This window comes from Vipera berus, assembly GCF_964194415.1.
Source record: "Vipera berus genome assembly, chromosome: 1".
In the NCBI taxonomy this organism is placed as follows: domain Eukaryota; kingdom Metazoa; phylum Chordata; class Lepidosauria; order Squamata; family Viperidae; genus Vipera; species Vipera berus.
This window is the reverse complement of record NC_138202.1, coordinates 229,769,438-229,796,303: the sequence shown is the minus strand read 5'-3', so window position 1 is coordinate 229,796,303 and position 26,866 is coordinate 229,769,438. Positions and strand designations below refer to the sequence as shown.

General features: G+C 39.6%; 1 protein-coding gene across 1 annotated transcript in view; it reads left to right on the top strand.

Annotated features, from left to right (window-relative positions):
* The window catches only part of COL21A1 (collagen type XXI alpha 1 chain), a 102,124-nt gene extending 88,917 nt beyond the window's left edge, over positions 1 to 13,207 (top strand). The window contains exons 26-30 of the mRNA XM_081325700.1: positions 3,287 to 3,433; positions 3,529 to 3,583; positions 4,636 to 4,836; positions 11,258 to 11,335; positions 12,704 to 13,207. Of these exons, the coding sequence (XP_081181826.1) occupies positions 3,287 to 3,433; positions 3,529 to 3,583; positions 4,636 to 4,836; positions 11,258 to 11,335; positions 12,704 to 12,891 (669 nt within the window). The 3' untranslated portion in view covers positions 12,892 to 13,207. The remainder of the gene's footprint in view (positions 1 to 3,286; positions 3,434 to 3,528; positions 3,584 to 4,635; positions 4,837 to 11,257; positions 11,336 to 12,703) is intronic.
* The last annotated feature ends 13,659 nt before the right edge of the window (positions 13,208 to 26,866 follow it).

Genomic DNA, 26,866 nt, shown 5'->3' with positions numbered 1-26,866 from the left:
GGCCTTCCTGTCCTCTACCATCTTCTGGAGTCCATTTAGGCTCACGCCTACTGCTTCAGTGACTCCATCCAGCCACCTCATTCTCTGTCGTCTCCTTTCTTCTATTGCCCTCAATCTTTCCCAGCATTAGGCTCTTCTCCAGTGAGTCCTTCATTGTAAGAACAACATTCTTACTGGAAACTGTAACTGTAATTGCAGCCTTTCAAGGTTTCATTACATTAGTCTCATTATGTTTGATCTTGACTCCTGATTAGCCTGTAGACACATTTGTGTAATTTTATTGGCTTACAAAGAAGAGATTTAGCTTTGTCTCCTGGGATGCTTTTTCACTTCCTAATTTAGCCTACAGCTTTGGTATTTCCTTGCAAAGACCTATGCAAGAACTAGCCAAGCTTTATTCTGCTTAACTTTCAAGCTTAGAAAAGGCCATCCACCTCCATTAATGATTCTGAAAAAGTGAGAAGAATGCTAAGTAACTTTTTTTTTCAACTACATTGCAAACTTATTTAACAAGCACATTTCTTTTCCTTTGGTTTTATAAAGTATGTCTTTTTGCAGAAAAGATTTGCTATATTCTAATGGTTGTAGTTTTGATATCCTATTTTTCATATATATATATTTTAAATCCCTCTTTACATTTAACTTTAGTTATCATATTTGAGTTTTATTCTTTCTCCCAAGAAGCACAAGGTTTGGATCATCTTTTGTTTCCCCCCTTCTTAGTTTATTCTTCTAACCTAGTTTGGTAGCTTTAAATATTTGAGAAAGATTTGGTAAGTGGAGAAGCAATCTCCTCAGGGCTAGACCAAAGCTACGTGCATACCTTATTAATGAATGCCTCATAGGTATTTTAAATCTACTATTTTAATTTATGAAATTTATACTGTGTAATTATTTTACTTGGTTTCCTTTTTCTTCTTGTAAGCTATATTATATTCTTTGAATAGAAGAGTTTTTCCAATCATAAGATTAGCGTTTTTATCTATTTTAAACTATCTGAGCCAGAAAGTGAAGGTTGGCATTAAAGGTCATGAATAGAAGGTTAGTGGCATTCAGAAGGCTGCTACTCTCCAGTTCTTTTGGAGTGAGTCTTGCCAACTGTCAGACTTTTCTGTTTTTCGAAGTTAGCACTTTGTCAGAATTTCAAAAATTCAAAAAGCTGCTAATAAATCACCAAGAGGAAAGAATGGGCCCAGCCAGAATGTCACAATCTATATTGTAGAAGATTAGCCACCACTCCGATTGTTATTTTAATTTAACATGGTATTATCTAAGATTGGCAGAAGACAAGAGGAGGGAACATCTTATGAGAGAAATGATTTCAATTTCTTAAGGACCATCTCATTTCTGCAGATTTGTCGGTGGCTTTGGATTACTTCATTTTGCAAGGAAGTTAAAACAGGATTAGGATGTGCTACTAATCACCGTCACAACAGTAAAAGAAAACCTGTCTACCCACGTGTTTGTTCCATTGCGGTTGAGGTGGATTTGGCGTTCTATTTAGAAAAAATATATAATTCCTGACTGATTTTCCAGCATAGGCTTAACTGTATTTTGGAGCCATTGAAATAGATGAACTGAAATGCACTCAAGATCTGCATTAGACTGCACTCATAGTGAACTCTTGTAAGAAGTGCTGAGGCTTCAGAATGTTGACTCCTATGTTTGCATATCATTCAGTGCATTCTTCCTCCAAATTCCCAACCAAGTCTCAAACTCCCAAACGTCGAGGAGGAAATGAATAGGGAAAGGCTGATTTAGTAGTTATATAAATTAACTGTCTTGAAACAAAATACAGTTTACTTTGCTTCTCTCTTTTTTATGTCATCCATGACTCTGGAATTTCACATTTTCCAGTTTTAATAACAATCTAAGCAGCATTTCAGCTGTTTATCATGAAAAAGGGAGAAGAAAAAAGGGTTATTCTTGCAATGGACTTTAACTTTTGGTGTAAAGCATTAGACAACATGTGCCTCATTGGGTCATTATTTCAGAAATATTTCCTTACTGAACAGAGAAGCAGAATGATCATGCATGGGCATAAAAGTTGCATGGGAGCGACTTCTGACTTCCTGACATCTTCCCCATTGAGTTTCCCTGGGGGAAGCATCAAAAATTTTCCTTCCTTCCTTCCTTCCTTCCTTCCTTCCTTCCTTCCTTCCTTCCTTCCTTCCTTCCTTCCTTCCTTCCTTCCTTCCCTCCCTCCCTCCCTCCTTCCTTCACTCCTTTCCTTCCTTCCTTCCTTCCTTCCTTCCTTCCTTCCTTCCTTCCTTCCTTCCTTCCTTCCTTCCCTCCCTCCCTCCCTCCTTCCTTCCTTCACTCCTTTCCTTCCTTCCTTCCTTCCTTCCCTCCTTCCCTCCCCTCCCTCCTTCCCTCTCTTCTTTCCTTCCTTCCTTCTTTCTCAGCCAGCTTCACCATTTACTTTGCTTGTGCGAAGCTTGCAGGGAGAAAGTCAGTGGGGAAGCTGGCAGGAAGTTGCAAGCATGCAGCAAGGCCAGCACACAGGTAAGTGACTGCTACTGGGTGGGGGAGGGAGCACAAGGGGTGTGCGAAATCAGGAATGGCACGTAGAGCTGTGCAAGAGGTGCTGTGAAAGTCAGGGAAGGCATGTGCAAAACGGTGTGACTCAGGGAGGATATATAGGGATGCAGAAAAGATGCTGCTCGGGTTGGGGAAAATTCAGAAAGGGTGGTGGGGTATGTAAGAGGTGCTGTGAAGATATGCAGGAAGGAGTAGCAGTTGGGGGAGCACAGGAGTTGGTATGGGCCAGGAAGGGTATGTGAGGGTTCCTTTCTCTCAAATCCTCTTTTTCTTCCTTCCCTTCCCAGCAGGCATATAAGTGGCTGCTGCTGGGTGAGGGAGTAATTGCAAGAATGGCTGAGAAACTGTCACAGAATACTCAAAATGAGCATCATGTGACCACAGCAGCAGACAGGCAGAGCCAAAGCAGCAGCAGCCCAGCAGCACTGGGAGCAGCTACAACCTTCCTAAATTTCATTTCCTCCTGAGTCATGAGTCTCTAAGTTAGGTCATTTGAGGTATCTTAGTTCAAAAAGTGTTGCCCTATGATGCACTGTTTTGCCCAATTAAAGGTTATGGGAAATAGAGTTTTAATACTATAGAGGTAAATATTAACATTAAGTCTGTAGCAGTAAATAGCAAGAGTGACTCATAAAAGTATGTTGTGTTCTTTATTTGTAAAATGGCCACACATGATGCTGAGAATGTTAATAGGCTGATAGCAAACTCCACTGTGGCTTAACGCTATCTTTTTTGTGGATTTCAGATAGGTGAGAAAGGAAATCCTGGCTTCCATGGCATCCATGGCCAGAAGGGGGAACCAGGAGTGAATGGCTTGATGGGTTCTCCAGGATCAAGGGGAATACAAGGAGAGAGGGGTTTTCCAGGAATCCCTGGATCAGATGGAAAACCTGTGCGTATATCAGTTGATGGGTTTTTTTTAAAACTACTGTTCATTTCATGGTAAAATTGTGTGTAAACTTTCTAAAATATCTCTGTTCCATGCAGGGAAGAGGTTTTTCAGAAGAATTTATTCGGCAAGTTTGTGCAGATGTGCTGAGAAGTGAGTCCCCAGTCAATAGAATTGATTTACAGTAGAGGCAGGCAAGGCAGTCTGTTTTGAGATCAAAGGCAGTCTTGGAATTTTAGAAAGTGTCAAGGCACCCTAAAAATGGTTGCCATTGGGCATGGCCATTCATAAGAACAAGATAATCACATAATCAAATGGGTGGTTTGTTCCACACTTTAAAAAAAACAAGCCATGCCCAAATAAAATTAACTACTCTAATATATATTTTTTCTTTCCTGTCTATTGGTATGCAGCCTAATGATATGCATCCTACTCATATCTGAACTGATGAATTATACCCCTAATTGATATATTTTTTAAAGAATAAATAATTACTGATTTAGTGACTTCCTGTTTCTAAATGAATTGTTTCCCCACCTTTGGATAAATTTATTATAGCTACCAATTCACAATCACCTTATTTGTTTTAGTGCCTCACCACTTGAAAGCAAATATCTGAAATAAAGTTTTGAAAGGATGCTATTGTCCCATTGTGCTGGATGCTTAGGGCTGTTATTGAAGTACACTACTTGTGTACAGTGGGTGCTCATTCTCCCAGTTCCCTGATATTTTCTGACTGGTTTCAGTGATAACTTTGCTGCTTCCCCACATTTCTTTTGTTTGCTGCCTTGCTGTAGACAAACATTAGGTGAGATGAAATTCAAAAGATCTAGATGAAACATATTTTAGCCTGCAGGTTGGAAGAAGTGCTGGCCACTCAGTTGAGGATACTTGTGATGGCACAGTTTAGAGGGCAAAATTGATGGGTCAGATTTCAGGTATAGAAGTGCCTAAAGTGTTTCTTACTCCCAGTTCATGGCTTACTAGCCCTACTTTTTCAACAGTGAGAAAAGGATTGTGGAAAATACATTGTGAGGTGAAATCTGCTGTGCATGAAGCTTTCTTGCCAAAGTTGAGTAGCTTTAAATTGTTTAGCTAATCTAGATCTAAATTTAACCCCCCAGATTTGAGGTCAATAGATGTTATGCTTTGATCATGAGATGTTTATGTTTGGTCTAAATATTTGTTGTCTGAATTCTTCTTAGCCCAGTTGCCTACTATACTTAGGGACAGAAGGTTGCAGCATTGCGATCATTGCCAATCTCATGATACCATCTCTGGACCTCCTGGTCCACCAGGCCTGACTGGTCCACAAGGTCCTCGAGGTTTTCCTGGTTTGCCAGGAAATGATGGCACTCCAGGTCTGGCAGGAATTCCTGGGCGTCCTGGATCTCGTGGTACAAAAGGTAATTGAATGCATTACAAACACATTTCTATTTTAATCTGTTTTGAAAAGGAATGGAATGCAAGCAACTTTCTCCAATTCACTGCTTTCTGGATGTATAACTAGACTCTAACAATTAGACTACTACTCCATCCTAATATTTTATAAATGGACGAAGGCTGCCGAATTCCTCCTCACCAAAGTAGAATTATTTGTCCTATGTACCTTTGTGTGTGAATATTTTTTAAAGAATAACTATTTTAATGATCTCTTAAGCAAAGATAATTGCTTCTTCTGAGAGACAGAGCCTGTTGGTAGTTTTAGGCAAGGGATAAATGAAATTACTTATCGTATTTCCTTCTCCTGGATAGGAACTGATCCAAACTCGCATGGAGCTGAAAGATTATTCCAAGTGACATTTTTTACTATTTACAAAGGATTGTGGTAAAGGATCAAAATAGGTTACATGTATGTAAATGAGTGCAAAAGCTAAGATTTGGTTGGGACTTAAAAGTGATATAGATGGATGGATGGATGGATAGAGATAGATAGATAGATAGATAGATAGATAGATAGATAGATAGATAGATAGATAGATAGATACATAGATAGATACATAGATAGATAGAGGGACGGAGGGACGGATGGACAGACGGACAGACGGACAGACAGACAGACAGACAGACAGACAGACAGATAGATAGTGAGAGAGCACTGATCAAATTGTACCACAGCTGAAATCTTACTTGGAAGTTTCTCCTTCCTTTGAATCCTCAAAATAGATTCCAGGCTTGACTCTCTGATTACTTCAGTGATGTGTGGTAGAAAAATGCTGGGCTAAAAAAATAGGGTGATCAAAAATAGCCTATCAGCCCTCCATGTTGCCTCAAAGGGGGTATAAAATAAAATAATGAAGAAGGATTACCTTAGGACAGTGATGGGGAAAAAATTGCACTTGGTGTGTCCAAAATTCAGAAAATGCCTAGCTTGACTCTGCTGGTAGGTCATTCCCCCCTCCCTGAACAAAAGAGAAACAGTTCTCTTCTTCCCCTTTCCTCCATCTAGGCTGCCCTCAACAGTGTCACAGGGTGGCAGTGCTGAGGCTGGACCTGAAGCGGAGGCCTGGGCCTCGACTTCAGCCCTTAGTGCCACTGCTGCCACTCCAAAAGGCCTGGGCCTCGCCTGCTTTGGGGAATGGTGCAATTGCCCCCCCCCCAGCTCAGTACTCCCCGGGATCTGCCAAGCGCTGCTTGCCTTTATGTACCGTATTTATCGGCGTATAACACACACTTTTTCTTCCTGAAAATAGGGGGCAAATGATGTGTGCGTGTTATACGCCGATATAATGTTAATGACCCATAGTAAATACCGCACAGCAGCGCGAAATTTAAGTTTTTTTCCTGAAATTTCCTTTTTAAAATGAGGTGCGTGTTATACGCTGGTGCGTGTTATACGCCGATAAATACGGTAGCTCTCTCTTTCTGTTGACAGGCCCTGCGGCCTACCTGAGGCTGCTCCAGCTTGCCCGAGGCCTTTGTTCGTGAAATGTTTTCAGACAATGCTCTTCTGTTGTACCTAAAATGGGTCCTAGCGTGGCGCCAAAGCCAATAAAGACACGAGGAATGGTATTTTCAGCTTCTTTTATTGGAGTACTCCAGCAAAAGGGTCCCAGCCTCAAAAGAACCGAGACCTTGAACAATTGACAAGCACAATTTTTATACAGTTATGATTAAGGAAGTGTTCTGAACCAGCCAACTACCGGCCTTGTAATAAGGCAAACCCCTGTTCAAGCAGTAGAGACTGGAGAGCGTCTGAGGCTGCAAAGCGTCTGCCAAGTTTAATTCACAAGCAAAACAACAGAACAAGAAACCAAAAGCACAGGAACTTGAATCCTCAAGCGGAAGGGTTGCTTTCAGCAACCAGCCCCTCCCCAAACACTCCTTTTATTTAGAGTTCAGGGCGTGGTCTCCCTGTGCCTCCTCCCGAGGAGTCCCACAGCCTTTCTTTGTTTGTTCCTGCTCGACTGCCTCCTGCGTCGGGCGTCCTTGAACAGGGCCAGCTGTGGGTCATCATCCTCCGCACTATCGGGCTCACGCAGCTGAGAAGAGGGCCCCGGCTGGGAGCTCTGCCAAGCCTGCAAGCCATCATCAGCCGGTTCGTCTTCCACACCCTCCTCCTCCCCCTCATCTGAGTCATCCGATATATCCGAGCCGGCTGCCGGACCCACCGGCTGGCCCTGAGTCACAACAGGAAGTTAACACCCTAAGAATCTCACATTGGTTCCTTGACACAAGTTTCTTTTGATTGGATTCTTCTACTTTACCCTCCTTCTTCATACATCGCATGTTTATGTTAATAAGCTTTCTTATCAAAAGAGGTGTGACTTTTACTATTATAATAAATAAGCTAGGGGTTACCGAAGTTTATATATTCCTTAGCTAGCATCTTTCTATTGTGTTCTTCTAACTTGCAACTTTCTTGTTGCTAGGCAGTAGTGTCGTACCATTTGTTACACTCATCGCAGCTGCAACTTTTTACTTCAGCAATTCCTTTAACAAACTTTCCTAATTCCCACCTGAGACGATCACTTCCATAGCCTGTGTAGCCTCAGAAAGCCACTGAAAAGCATGCTCTGCCCTCACACAATTTTCAGAGGGCCCGGAGGTTGTGCAAGAGCATACGGCATTCGTGTGCGGTCTTCACAGCCTCCAAAAATCTTGTGAGAATGGGCACGCTTTTGAGAATCAGTCAGTTCTTGATGAATGCTGGTGTATCACTCAAACCTTGTGGGTTGTTGTTGGATTCACAAAAATAAATGCAAGATTTTATTTAAGGACCAAGAAGAAGCTAGAAAAAAAAAATCAGGAAAGCTCTTAACTGAGCAAGGAGGGTCCAAGAATGAAGATTTTCTATTGAGAAAGCCTGCCAGAATTTTGAGCTTTTTTGACAAAGAAGAAATGGTTTTTTTTAAAGTATTTTTTTTAAAATTCCATTTATATCCCGCCCTTCTCCGAAGACTCAGGGCGGCTTACAAGCTTAGCAGTAGCCTTCATTCTATGTATATGCCTGCTTATTAGGGCTTTCACACACACCCACCCCCAGCGGCATGTTTTACAAAGTCAGCTTAATTGCCCCCAACAATCTGGGTCCTATTTTGGCAATAGTTTGATGGTACTGTTATTTTATTGGGTTAGGAATATTTATTGTTGATGATTTTAATATTTTTTAGTGCTGTAAGCCACCCAGAGTCAGTTCAAAGCGAGATGGGTGGCAAATAAATTTAATAAATAAATAAAATATATAAATAGGCCACAGCCCTTGTTAGATGGGACTTGGTCAGTCCTAAAGCAATGGCTCTTGTATGCTTTCTTGATTATTGATTCGCAATATCCTTCCCTCAAAATCCCCCTAAGAACCACCCGTCATCTAAATGGTTCACAGACTCAAAGGGTTCAGACCCAATAAAGCTTTTTCTTGCCTTCAGTAGGAAGTTTTCTCCATGATACCCACATCTACAAGCCTGTGCTTTTAAAATTGTTTTTGTATCATTGCTAAAGCCATTGTCCAATCGTACATACTTAATTCTTTGATTAAAGTTATGACAAGTTTATAATGGTAGTTTTCTACAGCAAAATGTAGGCCTGGGGATCAGGTTATTTCTCGAACTCCCTCTTTAAAAAGTGGTTCCTTTGCCTTCTTAAGACATAGAGTGGACATTTGTGTGCTTTAAATTGGGAGGCTGGGAAAATTGCCACTTTTCCTTGAGGGTTGTCCTGAGCCAAGAAAGAGCAATTATGTGGAAAATGTCTGTCATAAATAGAAGGCTAGTACATTGGAAAAAGTGCTTGCAATCTGCACAAAGCTTTTTGAACTTTAGTTGTAATAATTAGCAGAAAAAACTCCCAAACCCTGCAGCAATAAACAGCAAACCAAAATAATAACACACCAGCAATTAATTACTAAAGCAGAGCTATTGGGTTGTTGCCATTTTATTTACAACTATATATACATAGTCCTGAACTTATGACTATTTGTTTAGAGACTGTTCAAAGTTACATGAGTTTCCAAAAGTGCAACATTTGATACAAGAATGGGAGTTGTGGCATTTGCATGATGACATCACTGCATACCTTTAGTCATTTGCCTCTTCATAACAAAACCAGGGCAATTAAAAAATATCTATTTTCATAAGGAAGATAAAAAGTGCCAAAAGTGTCTTCTGAGCATCTTAAAGGACTGACGTTTAATCTTATCATTCCTTATTTAATCCAGGGCTTTTCAACCTTTTCACCCATTGTACCACTTTTAGGATATGGCAACATCTGAGTAACACTAGTCACATAGCAAAGTGTCAAAAACTTGATGACCAAAAAAAAAAGGAAAAAAGTGATGAAATACAGGTAGTCTTTGACTTACAACAGTTCGCTTAGTGACTGTTCGAAGTTACAATGGCACTGAAAAAAGTGCCCCCCAAGCCACAGCCGAGCAAGACACCTGCCTGTCTGCCTGGCGGCGCTCTTCCTCCTGTCTGAAGTTTCCATAGTTGTGAGCATTTCTGTTGAGGATTGGCAGCGGGGGTGGAGTGGGGGTGGGTGTTTGGTTTTTATTCCCCCCGTCTGTTGGGTGGTTGCAGCAGGTTTTGGTCACTTCACATGACCCTGGGACACTGTGACCGTCATAAATATGAATCAGTTGCCAAGCATCTGAATGTAAATCACAAGACCCTGGAGATGCTGCAACATTCCAGCTGATCAGCGCTTCCTCTGGGCTCAGAAGTGCCAGGATCAGTGCCGAGCTCCAGCTGGATCCTGGCGCTGATCCTGGCTCTTCTGTTGAGCCCTGACAATCCTGCAGCTCCAGCCATCTCTCGCTCAGGCTTGTGTGGTGCTGCCACTGGTTCAGCTCATTCCCCTCCCCCTCCACCACTTTTCTAGGATGGTCGCATACCAACTGCCAGGTGCCAATGTACCCGTACCACTGGTTGAAAAGCCCTGATTTAATCAACAGTACTTAAGAGACATTAATATAAGCTGCTATCCATTGGCAACAGTTAAAGCACATCAACCAGCTTTGAGATTGTTGTAATTTTATTTACAACTGTATACAGGTACTACTCAACTTATGACCACAATTGAGCCCAAAATTTCTGTTGCTAAGTGAGACATTTGTTAAATGAATTTTGTCCCATGTTGCGACCTTTCTTGCCACAGTTGTTAAGCGAAACACTGCAATTGTTAACCCAGTAATACTGTTGTTTAAGCAAATCTGGCTTCCCCATTGACTTTGCTTGTCAGAAGATTGCAAAAAGTGACCACATGACCTCAGGACACTGCAACCATGATAAATATGAGTCAATTTCTAAGTGTCTGAATTAGGATTATGTGACCATGGGGATGCTGCAACGGTCATGTGAAAAATGTTCATAAGTTACTTTTTGCAGTGCCATTATAGCTTCACACAGTTACTAAATGAACTGTTATAACTCAGCATTTGGTTAGGGACTGTTCAAAGTTACAATTACACTGAAAAAGTGACCAGTCATTGCACTTACAACTGTTGCAGTCCTTACAATTATGTGATCATAATTGTAAGGGGCAGTTTGTAACCAGTATGTATTTAAGATATTTGGAGTATCGTGCAGTCGTATCTTCCCAGTCAGCTTCCAACAAGCAGAGCCAATGGAGAAAGCTTGATGTGGCCAATGTTCATCTGATTCACTTAATATTTATTTATTTATTATTTATTTATTATTATTATTATTATTATTATTATTATTATTATTATTATTATTATTATTATTATTATTATTATTATTGATTGATTGATTGATTGGACTTATATGCCGCCCTATCTCCCGAAGGACTCAGGGCGGCATATAAGTCCCATAAATAATTAAATCACCCTAGTGATTTGCTTAACAATCACAGTGGGAAAGAGAATCTGAAGAATCTGGCATAACTCTCTTAACCACCACCTCAGTGACAGGTTCCAATTGTGGTCATAAGTGAAGGACTACTTGTATCATTGGAAAAGTGGATCTCCATCTTCCAATTTCAGCTACCTGAACCAAAAACATGTGCAGTAACTCTTTTTGCCTATCTTCTGTTCCATTTCTAGTGTAGGGTTTCCTTTGTGGTGCATGGATTTTTGTGATATAGCCATGAACTATCAGATTATTTGAAGCAAATCAAATACACACAAATTCATCTGTGTAGTCAATAAAAAAACCATGACACTCAGAGTTACTGACGCTGTTTCTTCTTAAGCTGCAGATGAACGAATTGCAAGTGATTAAATATCCATTGTAATATATAGAATTATGTGCTCCATCTGCTAACTTCCAGTAGGAGGTACAGCTAGGACATTGTATAGTAATTTAGCGTAGAAATATGTCTTAATATACACTGTTTGAGAATTAATGATCTATGCTTCCTATCTTGTAGGACTACCAGGAAAAAATGGAGCTAAAGGAAACCAAGGTATTGGAGTCCCTGGGATTCAAGGCCCTCCTGGACTTCCAGGTATTGTTTGGGAAGTCAGACATTTCTGTAGGTTTTTGTAATGAATATAATCATTTATTGACTTCTGCAGGTAGTCCTCCAGTTACAATCCTTTGTTCAGTGAACATTCAAAGCAGCAGTGAAAGAATGGTACTTATGCCTGGTTCCCAATGTTAAGATTATTGCAATGGTCACATGATCAAAATTCAGGCACTTTGCATCAGTCTACACTTATGACCACAGGGCACTTAAAATCCCCCCATCTGTCCCTCTTGTGCCCCCCCATCTCCACTCTTTTGGTTGTTCTGCACAGCGGCACTCCTCAATGGTGATGCTATTGATGAAGTAGAAAGCCGGGGGCTTCAGTAGTCTAAGCTGCCAGCCGTTGCCCAGAGCCTCTACTGAGGAGTGCTGCTTCAGGCCCCATGCTTCAGCTCACAGCCCCATCTGTCCCACCACTCTGTTTTCTGCAGGCCCTGCCATGTCCAGCTGACCTTAGCTGTCTTCCTCCCACTGCTGATAAAGTATGCCCAGCCTGGCCCTGGCTCCACCAGGCCTTCTTCCCAAAGTCACATGCCATTCTCCAAATATGCACCCCATTCTTGTGATGCTTTGGAAGGGCTCAGCAGTTTTCCAAAGGCTTTCTGAAGTATTGTGAGAACAGGATGCACCATTTGGAGAATGGCGGGTCACTGGTCTCTCGATACCTCAGAAGGCCTCAGCAACTTTCAAAAGTCTTTCTGAAGTATTGTGAGAACGGGGTGCATTATTTGGTGAATGGTGGCTGGGGTAGCTCAAGAGGAAGTGGAGGAAGTAGTCGCTTATCTTACTGAGGTTCAGAGCTGGGACAGACCAAGCCGAGAATGGCTCAGGCCAGGCTGAGTCCTCGCCTAATGATTTGGTTAATGATGGCAACAGGGAGCACTGGGGTTGCTGTCACTAGGTGATACAATAATGTGATGTTTCACCTAATAATCACATTGCTTAGTGACAAAAGTTCTGGTTCCAATTACCATCATAACTTGAAGGTTACCTGAAGCTTAATGGGATTAAATAGCATCTTTCTGTAGCAGTTGCCATTGGGAGCATGGTTTGAAAAATTATTTTATTCAGGGAAGACAATTATATTTTTTAAATTGAAAGACTGAAAAGGACAGAATTAGGACATGATCCCCTGAAATTTGACGGCTGAAGAAGGGTATTGTAATGGTATAGTTGTAAGAATGATTTTCCTCATAACTTGCCTCTTTTGCCCTGAAGCTGTAAAGCAGGTCTAAGCAGTAGGAGTAGGTTATCTAGGTGGGATAATTCAGGCTACAACTCTTACCCAACTACAGTATTGTATGGATGCTAACCATTCGTCATCTATATATTCCGTATTTTGTCTAGGTCCTGAAGGCCCACCTGGGATAGGTAAAGATGGACATCCTGGACAACGTGGGGAGCCTGGGAAAGACGGAGAACGTGGTAGTCCTGGAATCCCAGGGCAAACTGGACAGCCTGGAATTTGTGACCCATCTCTATGCTTCAGTGCAATTGTAGGAAGAGATCCATTTAGAAAGGGACCAAATTATTAATCTGAGGTGTATAAGTGGCAGACTAGCCTTGGTACTTGCCCTTGATGATCTTTCAAGACTCAGGAAGAAAACTGGCAATAATTCCAATTCCTAGGAACTGAAGTACCTCTTATGGTGTAAAATAATATAGTAAAAAAATAATAATCCCATATTCAGTGTATGGGATTTGGGGCTCTGATCCAGTTGAATTTAGTTTTCACAGAAAATAGAGACAGCAGTTTCTTCTCCTTACCTTAAATCATGACTGCTTGTCAAACCTGGCTCACTCTCTGTATTCCAGCTCTGTTCTCCAATGAGTTTAGTTTGATCATTATGTTTGCCCAGCAGCACATGCTGGAATCTAGATTGGACTCTCTGCACTTGGTAATCGAGTGTAAATCACTGTGAAGGTTTTTATATTCAGCCAGCATATACAATTTTAATGGAAGATTGCTGGTTGTTATTTCACATGTTGATGTATTTCCCCAATTTCTCTGTCTTTTTATATTGAGAAAGACAAACTTACCTGTTTCTCAATGTTTAATTTATCATTGGGCAATTTGATGCAATGTATTTTTAGCTATGCTGACCTTAATGAATTTATGCAAAATATTCAATTATACGCTTCTATCCACAAGAAAAACATCTCTGGAAGCTTCTAAAATAGATTAAAATGTGCGTTTAAAATTTTGGTCTCTAGGTATAGTCTGGCAAAGGGCTTCTGTGGTTGAAAAGCAAATCTTCACAGAGTAAAGCATAACCTTATTTAATCTGTTCATCCTGATTACTGAAGGTGAGGTTACCATTTTTTTCTATAGAACTGCAAATGTCAAGCCAAAAGTTTACAAGACACCTCTGACGCTTCCTCATAATTACAGTCTGCAATGCTGCTTTTTTTCAGTGTTCATTTTGTAAAGTGAGATGCATTCAAGAAATGTTCTGGCATCGTAATCAACTCAGTTGTACAGTTTCCATCAAAATCTGTGTTAAATATCAATGCAAAGATTTCCAGTAAATTCCATTTACACAAAGCGTAAACTGCATTTGAATAGCTTCGGTTACTGGTTTTTTCTGTCGACATTTGTAATATGCTTGACATTCAAGGTTAAATAAATTTATGTGAAGTTTCTGGTAATAAAAGTGAGTTTATTGGGTCTTATTTCTATTTGATAGAACTGTGGAGGTGGGAGGGCTTTAGAGACATGGAATCCAACCCTTGCTCATTGTTGGATCTATTAGATCATGATGACAATCCAGCCACTGTTCTGAAGACCTCCAAGGAAGCACAACATACCACTTCATATGGCAGCCTCTTCTACTGACTGACAGCTTGTTTTGTGCGCCTGCTCTTTTTGGTTTTAACTCATTGGTTCTTGTAGTGTATGCTGTTAAGCACACACAGTAATGTCAGCACAGCAGGGGGCTGGACAGCTCCAGGCTATAACCGCTTTGGCGGGAAAGCCTGAATAGAGCGAGTCGTTGACAGCCCCAGGGCATGGTCAGCTCTGGCGGGAAGCCAGGGTTTAAATCCATTGGCCACCTGCACTGGCGGGAAGCCCAGGTTTAAATCTATTGGTCACCATTCACCTGGGCAGGTATATGAGACGCCAGGTAAACCCCTTTGCCCCAGCTTCATTCCTGATCCGAATAAAGAAGTACTACCCAGCTCAAGTGTCCGTCTCTCTGTGCGACCACGCGACATTGCAGTTCTGATTTTGCCTTCTGGGGCAATATAGAATAAGCCTACTCCCTCTTCTATGTAACAACACCCCAGTTATTTGTAGCCTACTATCTTATCTCCCCACAGTATTGTAGTCTTTGCTGTGTGCTAAACATACCCATACCCTCTCATTGTTCTTCACAGGGTTTCCTGATCCCTTCTCATTTTGGTAGCTTGCTTCAAGTTGGCACTGGACTTTTTTTTCCCCAGTGGTGCTATTGAGAACTGGATACAATATTTCAGATAACGTCTCACCAGGGCAGATTAGAGTCAAATAATTATTTTGTGTTCTAGACTCTATGCACCTGTTAATGCACATGAAGATAGCATTTGCCTTCTTGGCAGCTGCATCATGCTTCATGTTTAATTTCATGCCAAAGAGAGTATGAAGATCCTTCTCATAGGTACTAATGCCAGGCCAAGTCTGCCCAATACTGTATTCGTGGCTTTCTTTTTTCTAACCCAGATACGGAGTACAGTATAATATTTCTTCTTGTAAAAATCAATACTACAATATTTGTTTTAGCAAACTGCTCAAGCCTTTCTAGGGGTTTTTGAGTTGTTTTTTTTAAAAGATTGGTTACTTTCCCAGTTTTGTAATAATGTCTGATTATCATTATTTTTTATGAAACTTTGAAAGATTGATCACTGATCCAGAAAGGCCTCATCAGTACCTTTTGCCAGTTCATCTGAAATCTCATGGTGGTATCGTTTTTAATTTTCTCTTATTTCTAGCCAAATGTTTTCAGAAGGATTTCTGTGCTCTGTTTCCTGATTTTCAGTACAGGTAATTCCTCACTTAATTACCTTTTATTCAGCCACCTTTCAAAATTATGGCAGCACTGAATGAAGGGACCTGAGACCCATGCCTGAACTTATGGCCGTTGCAATACCTTCACAATCATCTGATTGTGATGTGGGCATTTGACAACTCATTTGCACTTATGGCTTAGATCAGGGTCTCCAACCGTACTGGGCCGCGGCATGCCAACCGGTCTGCACAAACAAGCACACAAAACCACACACCCTCTGGTCCACGTAAAAACCTCTCTCCATGGAACCAGTCCCTGGTGCCCAAAAGGTTGGGGACCTGTGGCTTAGATGATCATGTGATTGCCATGTGTAATCTTCCCTGCCAGCTACCTCAAAAGTCAATCTGCCTGGATTTCTGGGGGAACTTTTTCACCCAGTCTCCTTGAGAACAAAAGTGGGGCTAGCTGGAGACACTGCCCCTTGTGGGGCGAAATCAATCCTTAGGAAGTGCATTTGCTCTCATAGAGGCTGGGTGAAAAGTTCCCTTGGTGAGTGAATGGTAGACCAGGAGCAAAAGAATTGCAAAGCCAAACCCTGTATAGCAAAAGGCTGAATCTCTATGGATTCAAATTGCTTTTTGGTTAGGCTTTTAGTCTATAATTAAATGTGGACTACAGTAAAAAGAAAATTTGTAAAATATAATATTAGAGTCAATGTGGTTTAGTGTTTAAGGCATTTGATTAAGACTTAAGAAGCAAAGGCTTAAAGGTAATAACAGCCATGGTGGATAGCAACTTTAATTTGTAAAATCTTGAGGATCAGTTTAATAAAACTAAATGTTGTTTTATCATCAGGAAATGACACATTTTCCTTTCCCACCCGCACCATACTATGATTGCTGGAAAACGTGCTAGAGATGTCTTCCTTTCCTTAATATGTAATAACCAGCAGATGGCAGCAAAACAAAATACTTTGGCACTAATAATGCTCTCTGAATGAAGCCATCCCTTAATTTTGATAATATACCCTTAGTAGTAATTTAGAAATATGAGTTATGTTATTTACTCCCAGAAACTAGCCACAGCCTGGAATCAGTTTTTTTTAATTTCTTCTCTTATGTTAATAGATGACGAAATGAAATTGAAATTTCATCATTATATATTCACGCTTAACAGACAAGGCACTTAACGACATTTAGTTCTTGAATAGGCAAATGTAATATTTTATTTTTTGCATATGGCTGCTATGGCCAATTTGGTCTAGTGATTCTGGAATCAGGTTAGAAACTGGGGAACTATGAGATCTAGTCATGCCCTGGGCATGAAGCCATCTTGATGTCTTAGGGCCAGTCAATCATAGGGAGAAGAATGCAAGGGAAACCCAATTCTGAAATCTTGCGAAGAAAAGCTCAGTGACTATTCCAGGAAGTCACCAGGAAAGTGACTCAAAGGTCCATGCGTGCAACACACACACATAAACAAAATGTCAATTAGTTACATTCTATGTGTTTTTAAATCTTAGTCTTCAGTAGAACTATCATTATCTGGACTGCATGAATCCTGATGGCCCCTAGAGCAGGGCTTTTCAACCTTTTCACAGATTGTACCAATTTCAGGACATGACAATATTCGAGTACCACCAATGCTTAGCAATGTGTCAAAAACTTGATAACTAAAAAAAAAGGGGGGGGGAATTTTGGGTTTTACTGATTAGATTGATTTGTTGTTATAGAAATGGCTAGTTTATTCTATTATGGAAAAGTAAAAAGCTGAGGTTCGAAGTTAATGCTTCATTCTACTGCAACAGAGGAAGTCGGAAGCCAATGCCTTTTCTTTTCTTTTTCCCTTCTCCACCTCACTTTTCTTTCCCCTTTTCCTCCCCACTGTGTCCTACTATTCGTTCTTGTATTTTTGTATTTTATTCTATAATCTAATAAAATGTTACAAACCATAAAAAAACAAAAGGGGAGGGAGGGAAAGTACTGGTTTCAATTTCTTTGGTGGCTTTTCCTATGCTGAATACTTTTCCCTTTGCACTGACAAATGTATGATGAAGTTATCCATATTTATTAATATGCACCACTACCTTGATGGTCAGCTGGCTGATCTGCCTTTCTTCCTCTCTCTCTCTCTCCTCTCTCTTTTTCTTCACTGCCTGCTGGGTTCTCCTTCCATAGCCTCTTCTCTCTCTCTCTTTTTCCATCCCCTTCTCTTTCCCCATCATCTTTTTTTCCATCTCCCGTCCAAACCTCCTCCTTTTATATCCTCTCCTCTCCTTTTTCTGGGTGTGCTGTGCACTCCGATCCTGGGCTCTCAGCAGAGTTCCAGCAACATTGCACACAGCTCCAGCTGAATCAGCACTGAAGACTGTGCGCAGCTGTCTGCCACCCCCAAGGCCGCTGGAAGCACTGATCAGCTGAAGCTGTGCGCGCAAATCCTGGGCTCTCAGCAGAGCCCCAGCAACTTTGCAGCTCTAGCTGACTCTCCCACAAGCCTGTGCAGCACTGCTGCCACTTCACCTCATCCACTTTTACACTTTTTTACACCTTTTTTTACAGTGCTTTTCAACCCATCATATGCGTACCACCACCTGCCCTGGTCTAGAGGATAGCAAACATATTCCTTCAAATTTTGATCACATTTTTTGCATTCTTGTGGCCATCTGGAATTTTCAGCTCAGACATGATAGGCCTTCCAGAATAATTTATATAAATTCAGGAATAACCTTAAAACTTGAAAGTCCCTGGTTTATTGTTTAAAAGGCATCACATAAAAAGGAAAGATGTAAGATGAAGATGTCAAGCAGGTGTATAATATAACTAGATGCTGTGAGTCTCGTCTCCATTGTTTTCTGGTGTTTTTATGATGAGATTGTCTTTATGGGCAATTGTAATGTCTAAAGAAACATTAGGATGCAAATATGCCTGTAAGGCCCATTAAACCAGCTTACACCTGAGAAAGTTGGTACTGGTTTGAAAGCTGCAATTCTGTCACACTTATTTGGAAATAATTTCCACTGAAATATACTTCAGTGAACTTCCAAATCAACGAATAGGCACAGGCTGCCTAGTTTTCATGTCAAATGGTCAAGGAAAAGACACTACTGGAGCCCAAGTGATTTTCTTGTAATCGGTGAGATCTACTCCCAGTTCAATCTGCTCAGGCCAGGAATTGGTCTAGTAAAGCCAGCTTCCAGTTTCTTCTTGCTAAATCTGAACTCAACTAGCAAAGAAGTTTTAAAAATACCTTAGTGAAAGTGAAAGTCGAATTGGAAGGAAGGGAAGGGAAGGAAGGAAGGAAAGTTGACAGTATAAATATTGTCTTTCTACTCGAAGTGTATGGAATAGCCAGCAAAAATTAAAATAAGAAAAAATATAAACACTAATTAAATTTTACATTAGAATATATGAATTTTATTCATATAGAATATACATTAAATATAAAATGTCAAACTAAAGAAAAATTTGTAACAAATTAACATGAGGCCATATATATTAAATGTTGTGCTCACATTTTAGAAATTTAGAAAACTAAATCCTTTATCATGAATTTACAAATACATACAACTTACTGTATTCCAGTAGATATCACAATATTATTTAACCAAATATCACCATGAGCTAAAGACAGAAAGAACCAAACTAGTAGTCATCTTTGATTGCCTTTAAAAACATCAGAAGAACAAGCCCTCCCAATATACAGTTAACTCCTTTAGGCTTAAGAAAAATGAGAATGAAAGTTGCAACAATATCTGCTCAGATATCTAAGAGTTTATTCTAGATCAGGGGTGTCAAACTGTCAGATGCAGCATGCCAAAACCATGGCCACCCCATTGCTGGCAATGGAAAAAAAGTTGCGATATGTCGCGACACGTCATGCGATGTTGTGAGTTGGACACTCCTGTCCTAGATACTATTGCAGCTACAGCAGCAAAAATTCAGGCAAATTTGACCACAGCTGGGTGCATTTGAAGTACTCAACTACTATTGCACTAATTCAAAGTCAATCAGCAGAGTTTTTTCAGATAATCAAAAACATGACTAGTAAGAGGAGAACAAGAACCATTGTGATAAATCTGCTTGTCGGCCTGTGCACAAAATTGCTTTTATCCGTATCAATTGGATTGCAGTGGTCAATGCAGACTCATTGGCTGTGATATTAACTGTTCTTCTTGGATGTGTGCATTATGTAGTATGCCACAGGATCATTACAGCAAACCAAAGAGAAGAAGCTGCTGTAGGTGAGCCAGGCTTCCTAAAGATTTAACTAAGAGATCTATTGGGTCCTCTGCCATTTTGAATCTTTGTGGTAAGAAAGGACAATCCCTGTTCTTCTTCATCAAGTCTGGAAAAAAATGTTGTTGAGAAAATGGGAGCAAATGGGAGGCAGAAGTTTTAGGTACTGTATGCTCACTGCCTTGAGTTTACCAAAAATAGTTCAGGATTAAAAAAATCTAGTAATAATACTTATAGATATCAGATCTAAACTATGAAATAATAAGACCTCTATATAATAAGACATCTATATGTGAGTCCTCTCATTCATTTTATGCTTTCAAGATACTGAAATTAATAGTTTTTTTTTTTTAAAAAACCTGGGGTGTATAATATGAAGAATATTTTGTTGAATTAATTTGATTTTAAATTCATAAGAAACTTATAATATATTATCCTTTAAGTCCCCTTGACCATTGCTTTATTAATAAAGGGTATTCTAATTAAATCTTATGGCTAGGCAGGATACAAAATAATATTATTAAATAAACAAACATTTCATTCCAGAGCTCATATTATATATTAGTAATTTTAGGCATTCAACTGATAAAAAGGTAAAAGTAAATTATTTACAATAAACTTATTTCAGAAATATCTAGTCAACTATGTAAGAATCCTTTCCCACATTCATTGAAAGCGCTATTATTGGTTTTGATTTCTAAATCAAAATTCATTTAATACTGTAACATTATCGTAAATGTGATGACTTTGTTTTTATAGAACTACATAGTATGGAATGGTTGCTCATACATAACTTTCAAAAGTTGTGTATTACATAAACATTAATTTGTTGTATGTATGTTGAGACAAACCATTAAAATATTGATTTATTGAGTGAAAAGTATTGTATATTTCACTCCGAACGCCTTTAATAGCTTGTTTGTAATTGTTTCAATATGGTTGCAAATAAATTTCCAGAGCTTTTATTTTATTCTCAAAATCTTTGTTTTCTATATATCTTGAATATTCTGTTTTTAAGTGCATGAAGGAAATCAAATTCTCCTTTAGCGCTTATAAAAGCTGTCTATAATTCTGTGTGGACTGTCTTGCAAATACTAAACTGATATGTAATTTTTCTCTCCCAGATTCTCTTCTTTAATTCTTATATTTTTTTTCTTTTTTCATGAAGCATAAATGAAGGTTCGCCTGGTGCGCCAGTTGCGGCCCTATCTAGACCGGGATGCCTTGCGCACGGTCACTCATGCGCTCGTGACCTCTCGTCTTGATTACTGCAACGCTCTCTACATGGGGCTACCCTTGAAGACCACTCGGAGGCTCCAACTGGTACAGAATGCAGCCGCGAGAGTTGTATCGGGGGTCTCCCGATACTCCCGTGTTACACCTTTGCTCTGCGAGCTGCATTGGTTACCAGTTGTCTTCCGGGTGAGGTTCAAGGTATTGGTAATGACCTACAAAGCCCTCCATGGCATGGGTCCAGAATACCTTGGGGAGCACCTGCAGCCGGTGTCATCTTCCCTCCGCCCAGTACGCTCCCACAGAGAGGGCCTCCTCAGGGTGCCGCCAGTCAAAGAATGCCGACTGGTGACCCCCAGGGGGAGAGCGTTCTCTGTGGGTGCACCGGATTTATGGAACCATCTTCCGGTAGAGCTCCGGATGGCGCCCGATCTCCGCTCCTTCCGGCGCAACCTTAAAACCCATCTCTTTAAGGAAGTGGGCCTAGCCTGATGGGACGGGGTGGGATTGTTATTATGACTTTAATTTTAAATTTGTATTATGGGCACTGTTTAATCATGTTTTTAATAATTTTAATTTTTTTGTATCTGTTTTTATGTATTGCCCTGTTACCCGCCCTGAGTCTCTTGAGAGAAGGGCGGTATATAAATTAAATTAATAAATAAATTAATAAATAAATAATAATACGAGCATATATGTAGGGGTGTCCTAAACAACCAATACATTAATAAAAATAAAGATGTGAAATCTTTGCACAAAGTAAAAAATGAACCCTTTCATCAATTGCTGTACCTGATTTATGAAATATATTTTTTAAAAAATTAGATATATTTAAATACTCACAAAGCAGAGTGAAATGACCCTTCCTTGTAGCAATTGATAGTTAAGAGCCTGTTCTGATAAAGGTATAGGATCAGTATTATACAGTACTACATTGTTCTTCCCAGTGCTTTTTTTGTAAAAGAAAAAGGTGCCGGAACTCACACATGTCATACAACCCGCCTTGCCTACCCTACAAGGTTCCATCCAAAAAAGGTGCCGGAACTCCGTTCTGAGCGTTCTATGAGAAAAAAAGCCCTGGTTCTTCCTATTAAACCAATCTAGTAGACAGCTGTAGGTAGACAATAATAGACATATCTATTATTAATATGTGTTACCAAGAAAGGCATAAGTTTTTTTTAAAAAAAGGTAAATCAACAGAACAAGCTACATGATATGTTCATTTTAAGAAGGACACAAAACAAGAAAAGGCCTATCTAGGAAGGGTTGCCAAGAGAGAAAAACTAACTGGACCATCCCTCAGAGTTTACATTCGTATTATTTACTTATTTGTATCCTGCCACCACCACCACTACCATCATCATCATCATCATCATCATCATCATCATCATAAAGTTGGAAGGGAGCTTGAAGGTCATCTAGTCCAACCCCCTGCTCAGGCAGAAAACCCTATACCATTTCAAACAAATGGCTGTCCAATCTCTTCTTAAAAACTTCCAGTGTTGGAGCATCCATCGCTTCTGGAGGCAAGTCGTTCCACTGATTGATTGTTATAACTGACAGGAAATTTCTCCTCAGTTCCAGGTTGCTTCTCTCTCCTTGATTATTTTTATTTATTTATTTTAATTCCATTTATATCCCGCCCTTCTCCGAAGACTCAGGGCGGCTTACAAGCTTAGCAGTAGCCTTCATTCTATGTATATGCCTGCTTATTAGGGCTTTCACACCCCCCACAAGCGGCATTATTACAAAGTCAGCTTAATTGCCCCCAACAATTCATTGCTTATAAACATATCTCACATTCCCTCCTCCTCCTATTTTCCGCACAACAGCCCTGCAAAGTGAGCTGGCCTGAGAGAGAGTGGCTGGCCCATGGTCAGTCAGCTAGCTTTCAGGACTAAGGCAGGACTAGAACTCATAGTCTCCAGCTTTCTAGCCTGGTGCCTTAACCACTAGGCCAAACAGGCTGCTTGTCTCAGTGGAAGATAACAAGAGAAGCTGCAGAGCCAGTGTCTGGACATCAGCCAGTTCAGTGACCTTGGGCCAAGGTCCAGTCTCTTTCACCCTAAGTACAGGAAGCAGGTAGATATTCTTTCTTATGACTCTCATTCCCGTTCCCAAAATTAAACCGGTGTCCACTTTGGAAACTGGGAATGACACCTTTCAGGGCATATAGTCCAAAGATTCTGGAAGGCTGAGGTTTTATTTTGTTTCTCTTAATGCTGCACAAGAATGACTCAAGAAGATGAAGATATTGATAACAATTCTTTAATTTTAAAAATAATTAAAAAAATAGATGTCTTAGCAGTGACAAAAAGTGTTATGTCTAGATTATCTGTTAAGTAGAAAAATATCATCTGCTAACATGCAGGTTCCTTGGCTGCTGCTTCCTGAGAGAGAGGTTGATGGATTAGATGTGTTAGAAATCTTGACAGCTTTGAATCAGCATATGGCTTCTTTTATGCTGCAATGGCTGTTATGCTCACTTGAGAGGATGAACTACTGGACAAATGAGATTTCAGGATAAAACACAAGATTTAAGAGTAAACACTCTATAGAAGCAGTGCTGTCCACACATAGAATAATTTTACAATACTTAATAGACTGGGAAACTTTTTAAAACTGTATGTTTAAATAATGTATCAGGGGATATATATATATATATATACATATACATATACATACACATATACATATACATACACACACACACACACACACACACACACACACACACAAACTTTGAAGAAATTGGCTCTTTTAAGTCAGAAACAAACTCATTTCAGACTATGCTTCTCCTGAGCTGGATCTAAATCCATTTTATTCAATGGAGTTCTCCAGCTGTTTTCCTTCTGTACTCGCTACAAGGCAGCAGCTGAAGCGGATGTGTTTAAAAGGCTTGGTGGGTACAATGTGTTATTTGGCTTTTAGCAGCTTTTGTCATTATCGGTAATAAATGGCCAAAGCAGATTACAGTTTTTCATAAACAGCAAATTATAAGGGGTTTTTTTTATTCTGAGAAAAGACTTATGGAGGCTGGAAGTGGTAATCATATTCTGAAAGAGATCTTGGAAAAACAACAAGATAATTATGTTCACTAGATTATAGCCTAATTGCAAGAGTTACTTTACAAAATGAACACACAAACCAATCTCTTTTCACACTAAGGGCCCTTATGCAGAAAATATATATATAATCTTTTAGTAACTAGCAATCTTGCCTTTCTTATTCAACCATTTCATTAAAGCAAAGCATCCCACATTCTTTTTTAACTTTTGTATCCTGTATTTTATATGTGCCCTGTTCACCGCCCTGAGTCCTTCGGGAGAAGGGTGGTATACAAATAAAATTAACATTAACATTAACATTAACATCTTCACCTACATGAGTTCTGAAAGAGATGGCCATGTTTCAAGACTTCACATACTTCCAGAATGGGAGAGAGCCTCCTCATGTTTTTAGCAATATGTTTTGATTTTTTTTAAAAAGAGTTTTGGGCGAGTGTCTTTGATATTAAGCTGATACTAAAAGAAGTATAAAACACTAGCCAGTAAAGCTGCAATGTAATTTTTTTCCCCATGCGGATAGCAAAATGTGACTTCCAGCTGTATTGTAAGTATGTCAGGTAAAAAAAATACTGAAATGAGAAGGTTGCCAAAAGAAATATTTGAATCCTTTGCAATTTTTGAATGTGTAATGGAATGGCCTTCCATAAAAATACCTAAAGCAAACTTTTGAACAAATTCAAATTACTTTGGGGCTTTGAGGCAGAAGGTGTTGAAAAATTAAAAGGCATTTTACACATTAGTTTCAATATATCTGTAAGAGAAGATGTTTTCAATTGTGAATTGATTAGGGTAGCGGCTCCCAACCTTTTGGGCACCAGGGACCAGTTCCGTGGAGAAAGGTTTTTCTATGGACTGGGGGGGGCCATGGTTTCACATGCTGCCTGCATCCTGTGTTTGGGGCTTTGCTTGTTTGTGCGGCCTGGGTTCTGGCATGTCACAGACCAGTGCTGGTCCATGGATCGGGGACCCCTGGATTAGGGTGTTGTGAAGCAGACTCTACTTAATATAAAGTACCAATGTTATTGCCTTTTCCCCATTTCTCACTGTACTTTTATGAAAAGCAGGAAAAATGTTTGTGCAACAGTTTGAAATTTGCAAAATGCATTTCTACTTACAATTCTTAAAAATTCCATAGATGACATTTGCATCATGTGAAGAGGGTTTGGCTCTGAAGAGAAAATATGAAGAAAGCAAAATCTGCAGACAGTAACAGGATATTGCTAGGTGAGATGACCTTGAAGAGCTCTGCTGAAGTTAATTCCAGCTGAACCAAGAGAGTTGGCATAGCCACCATTGTCCAAGTTGATGAAAATCAGTCCTTACCCTTTCAAGGTCGAAGTGTCATACAGCCAGCAGGTGCATTTTCTACATAAACAATTTGTGCATGGCATTATACAACCTTGCTTAGTTACTTATATATATGAAAATTAATTTAAATGAATGAAATTAAATGAATATGCATACAGGAGTCATACATATTCTCTGCATGTTTTTTCTCAAGTGCCCTTTTCCCTTGTGGATAAATATGATCTTTATTAAAATAACATCAGCTTAACCCTTGCTGGAGTGCTTGATTTTTCCTTGGGAGATATTACTTCATATATTTATTTTATATTCTGCCTTTACTAATTTTTTTTTATGTAAACACTCAAGGCAGCAAACATATCTAATGCTCTTTCTTCTTCCTATTTCCCCCTAAGAACTCTGTGAGGTGAGTTGCGTTGAGAGAGAGTGACTGGCTCAAGGTCGCCCAGCCAGCTTTCATGCCTAAGGCAGAACTAGAACTCATGGTCTCCTAGTTTCTAGTCTGATGCCTTAACCATTAGATCAAACTGGCTTGTTTCCCCAACCTTTGTGATTTTGTGACGTATGTTCTCTTCATACCTATATTGTGACATTACAGAGATACGTAATGGAAAGACATTTGTGTTGCAATGTTGCCACATAGATTATGTCACTTGCTTTCTCTTTCTGCTCCTCTGGGTGCTTATGAACAAGGCAGTTTTAAAGGAAAATGAGATCAGGAAGCAGCAAGCAAAAGAATTTCTCTTTTGTGTGTATCGGATTTGCAAATCAGGTTTTCTTCTTGGACAGAGTAGAGACCATGTCCAATTACAGCTGGAATTCATAACTGGATGTCTAGATAACTTAAAAAAAAGAGAAGGTATATCTCTTGCTAAGCTATGCTATGCTATGATCCCCTTTGATGTGCCTAATGCAAGTAGATAAAATTTTGGCTCCTTGACCTTCAGGCCTAAAATGTGAAGTGGCTTCAGCACCTAGGCTGCTTAAGGCTTTGGCTAGAAAAGATTTATCTAGTGCAATGATGCAAAGGGGAAAAAAATAAATGTATTGCTTAAAGATATTATTTTCAAGTTTTTAAAGAGCAAGGTGGAGGATATTGCTAAATTTTATGCTTGATGTGGACTTGCAGAATACAGAAGATTCCAAGTGTCCTATGAAGGAAATGTTGTTTACTCTTTAGTCAGGAGTAACAATTATTCAAGGAAGAATAAATAGCAGGAACTATCTTTATAGAAGAAAAACAAAAACTGATTCATCATAAAGATGGTTAGTTTTTATTTCCAAACACCATGTGGGCTAATTCATGCTCATTATGCTTCCTTTAGGGACATGAATCTAAATAGGATAGTGTCTTCACTTGAAAATGTTATCATAATTACACTATTTATTATTTATAGCTGTACTAATAGCATCAAGTGTGGAAGCAATTTGCAGGCAATAATTTAGTGATTGTTACCAACCAACCAAATACCACCCCCCACCCATTTTCTCATAGGGAGGGCAGTAAAAAAGAAATTTCTGATGTGGGGGGGAAGGTGGGTATAATTTCTTACTCAGATGTAAAAATCCTCCCTCTGCAGTACAAAGATTAAGAGCAGATCAGAACAAACATAAAGGATTTGAACATACTGAGCCATAGATACTTTTTATAACACAGGCATATTTAGAAATTAGTCCAACAGG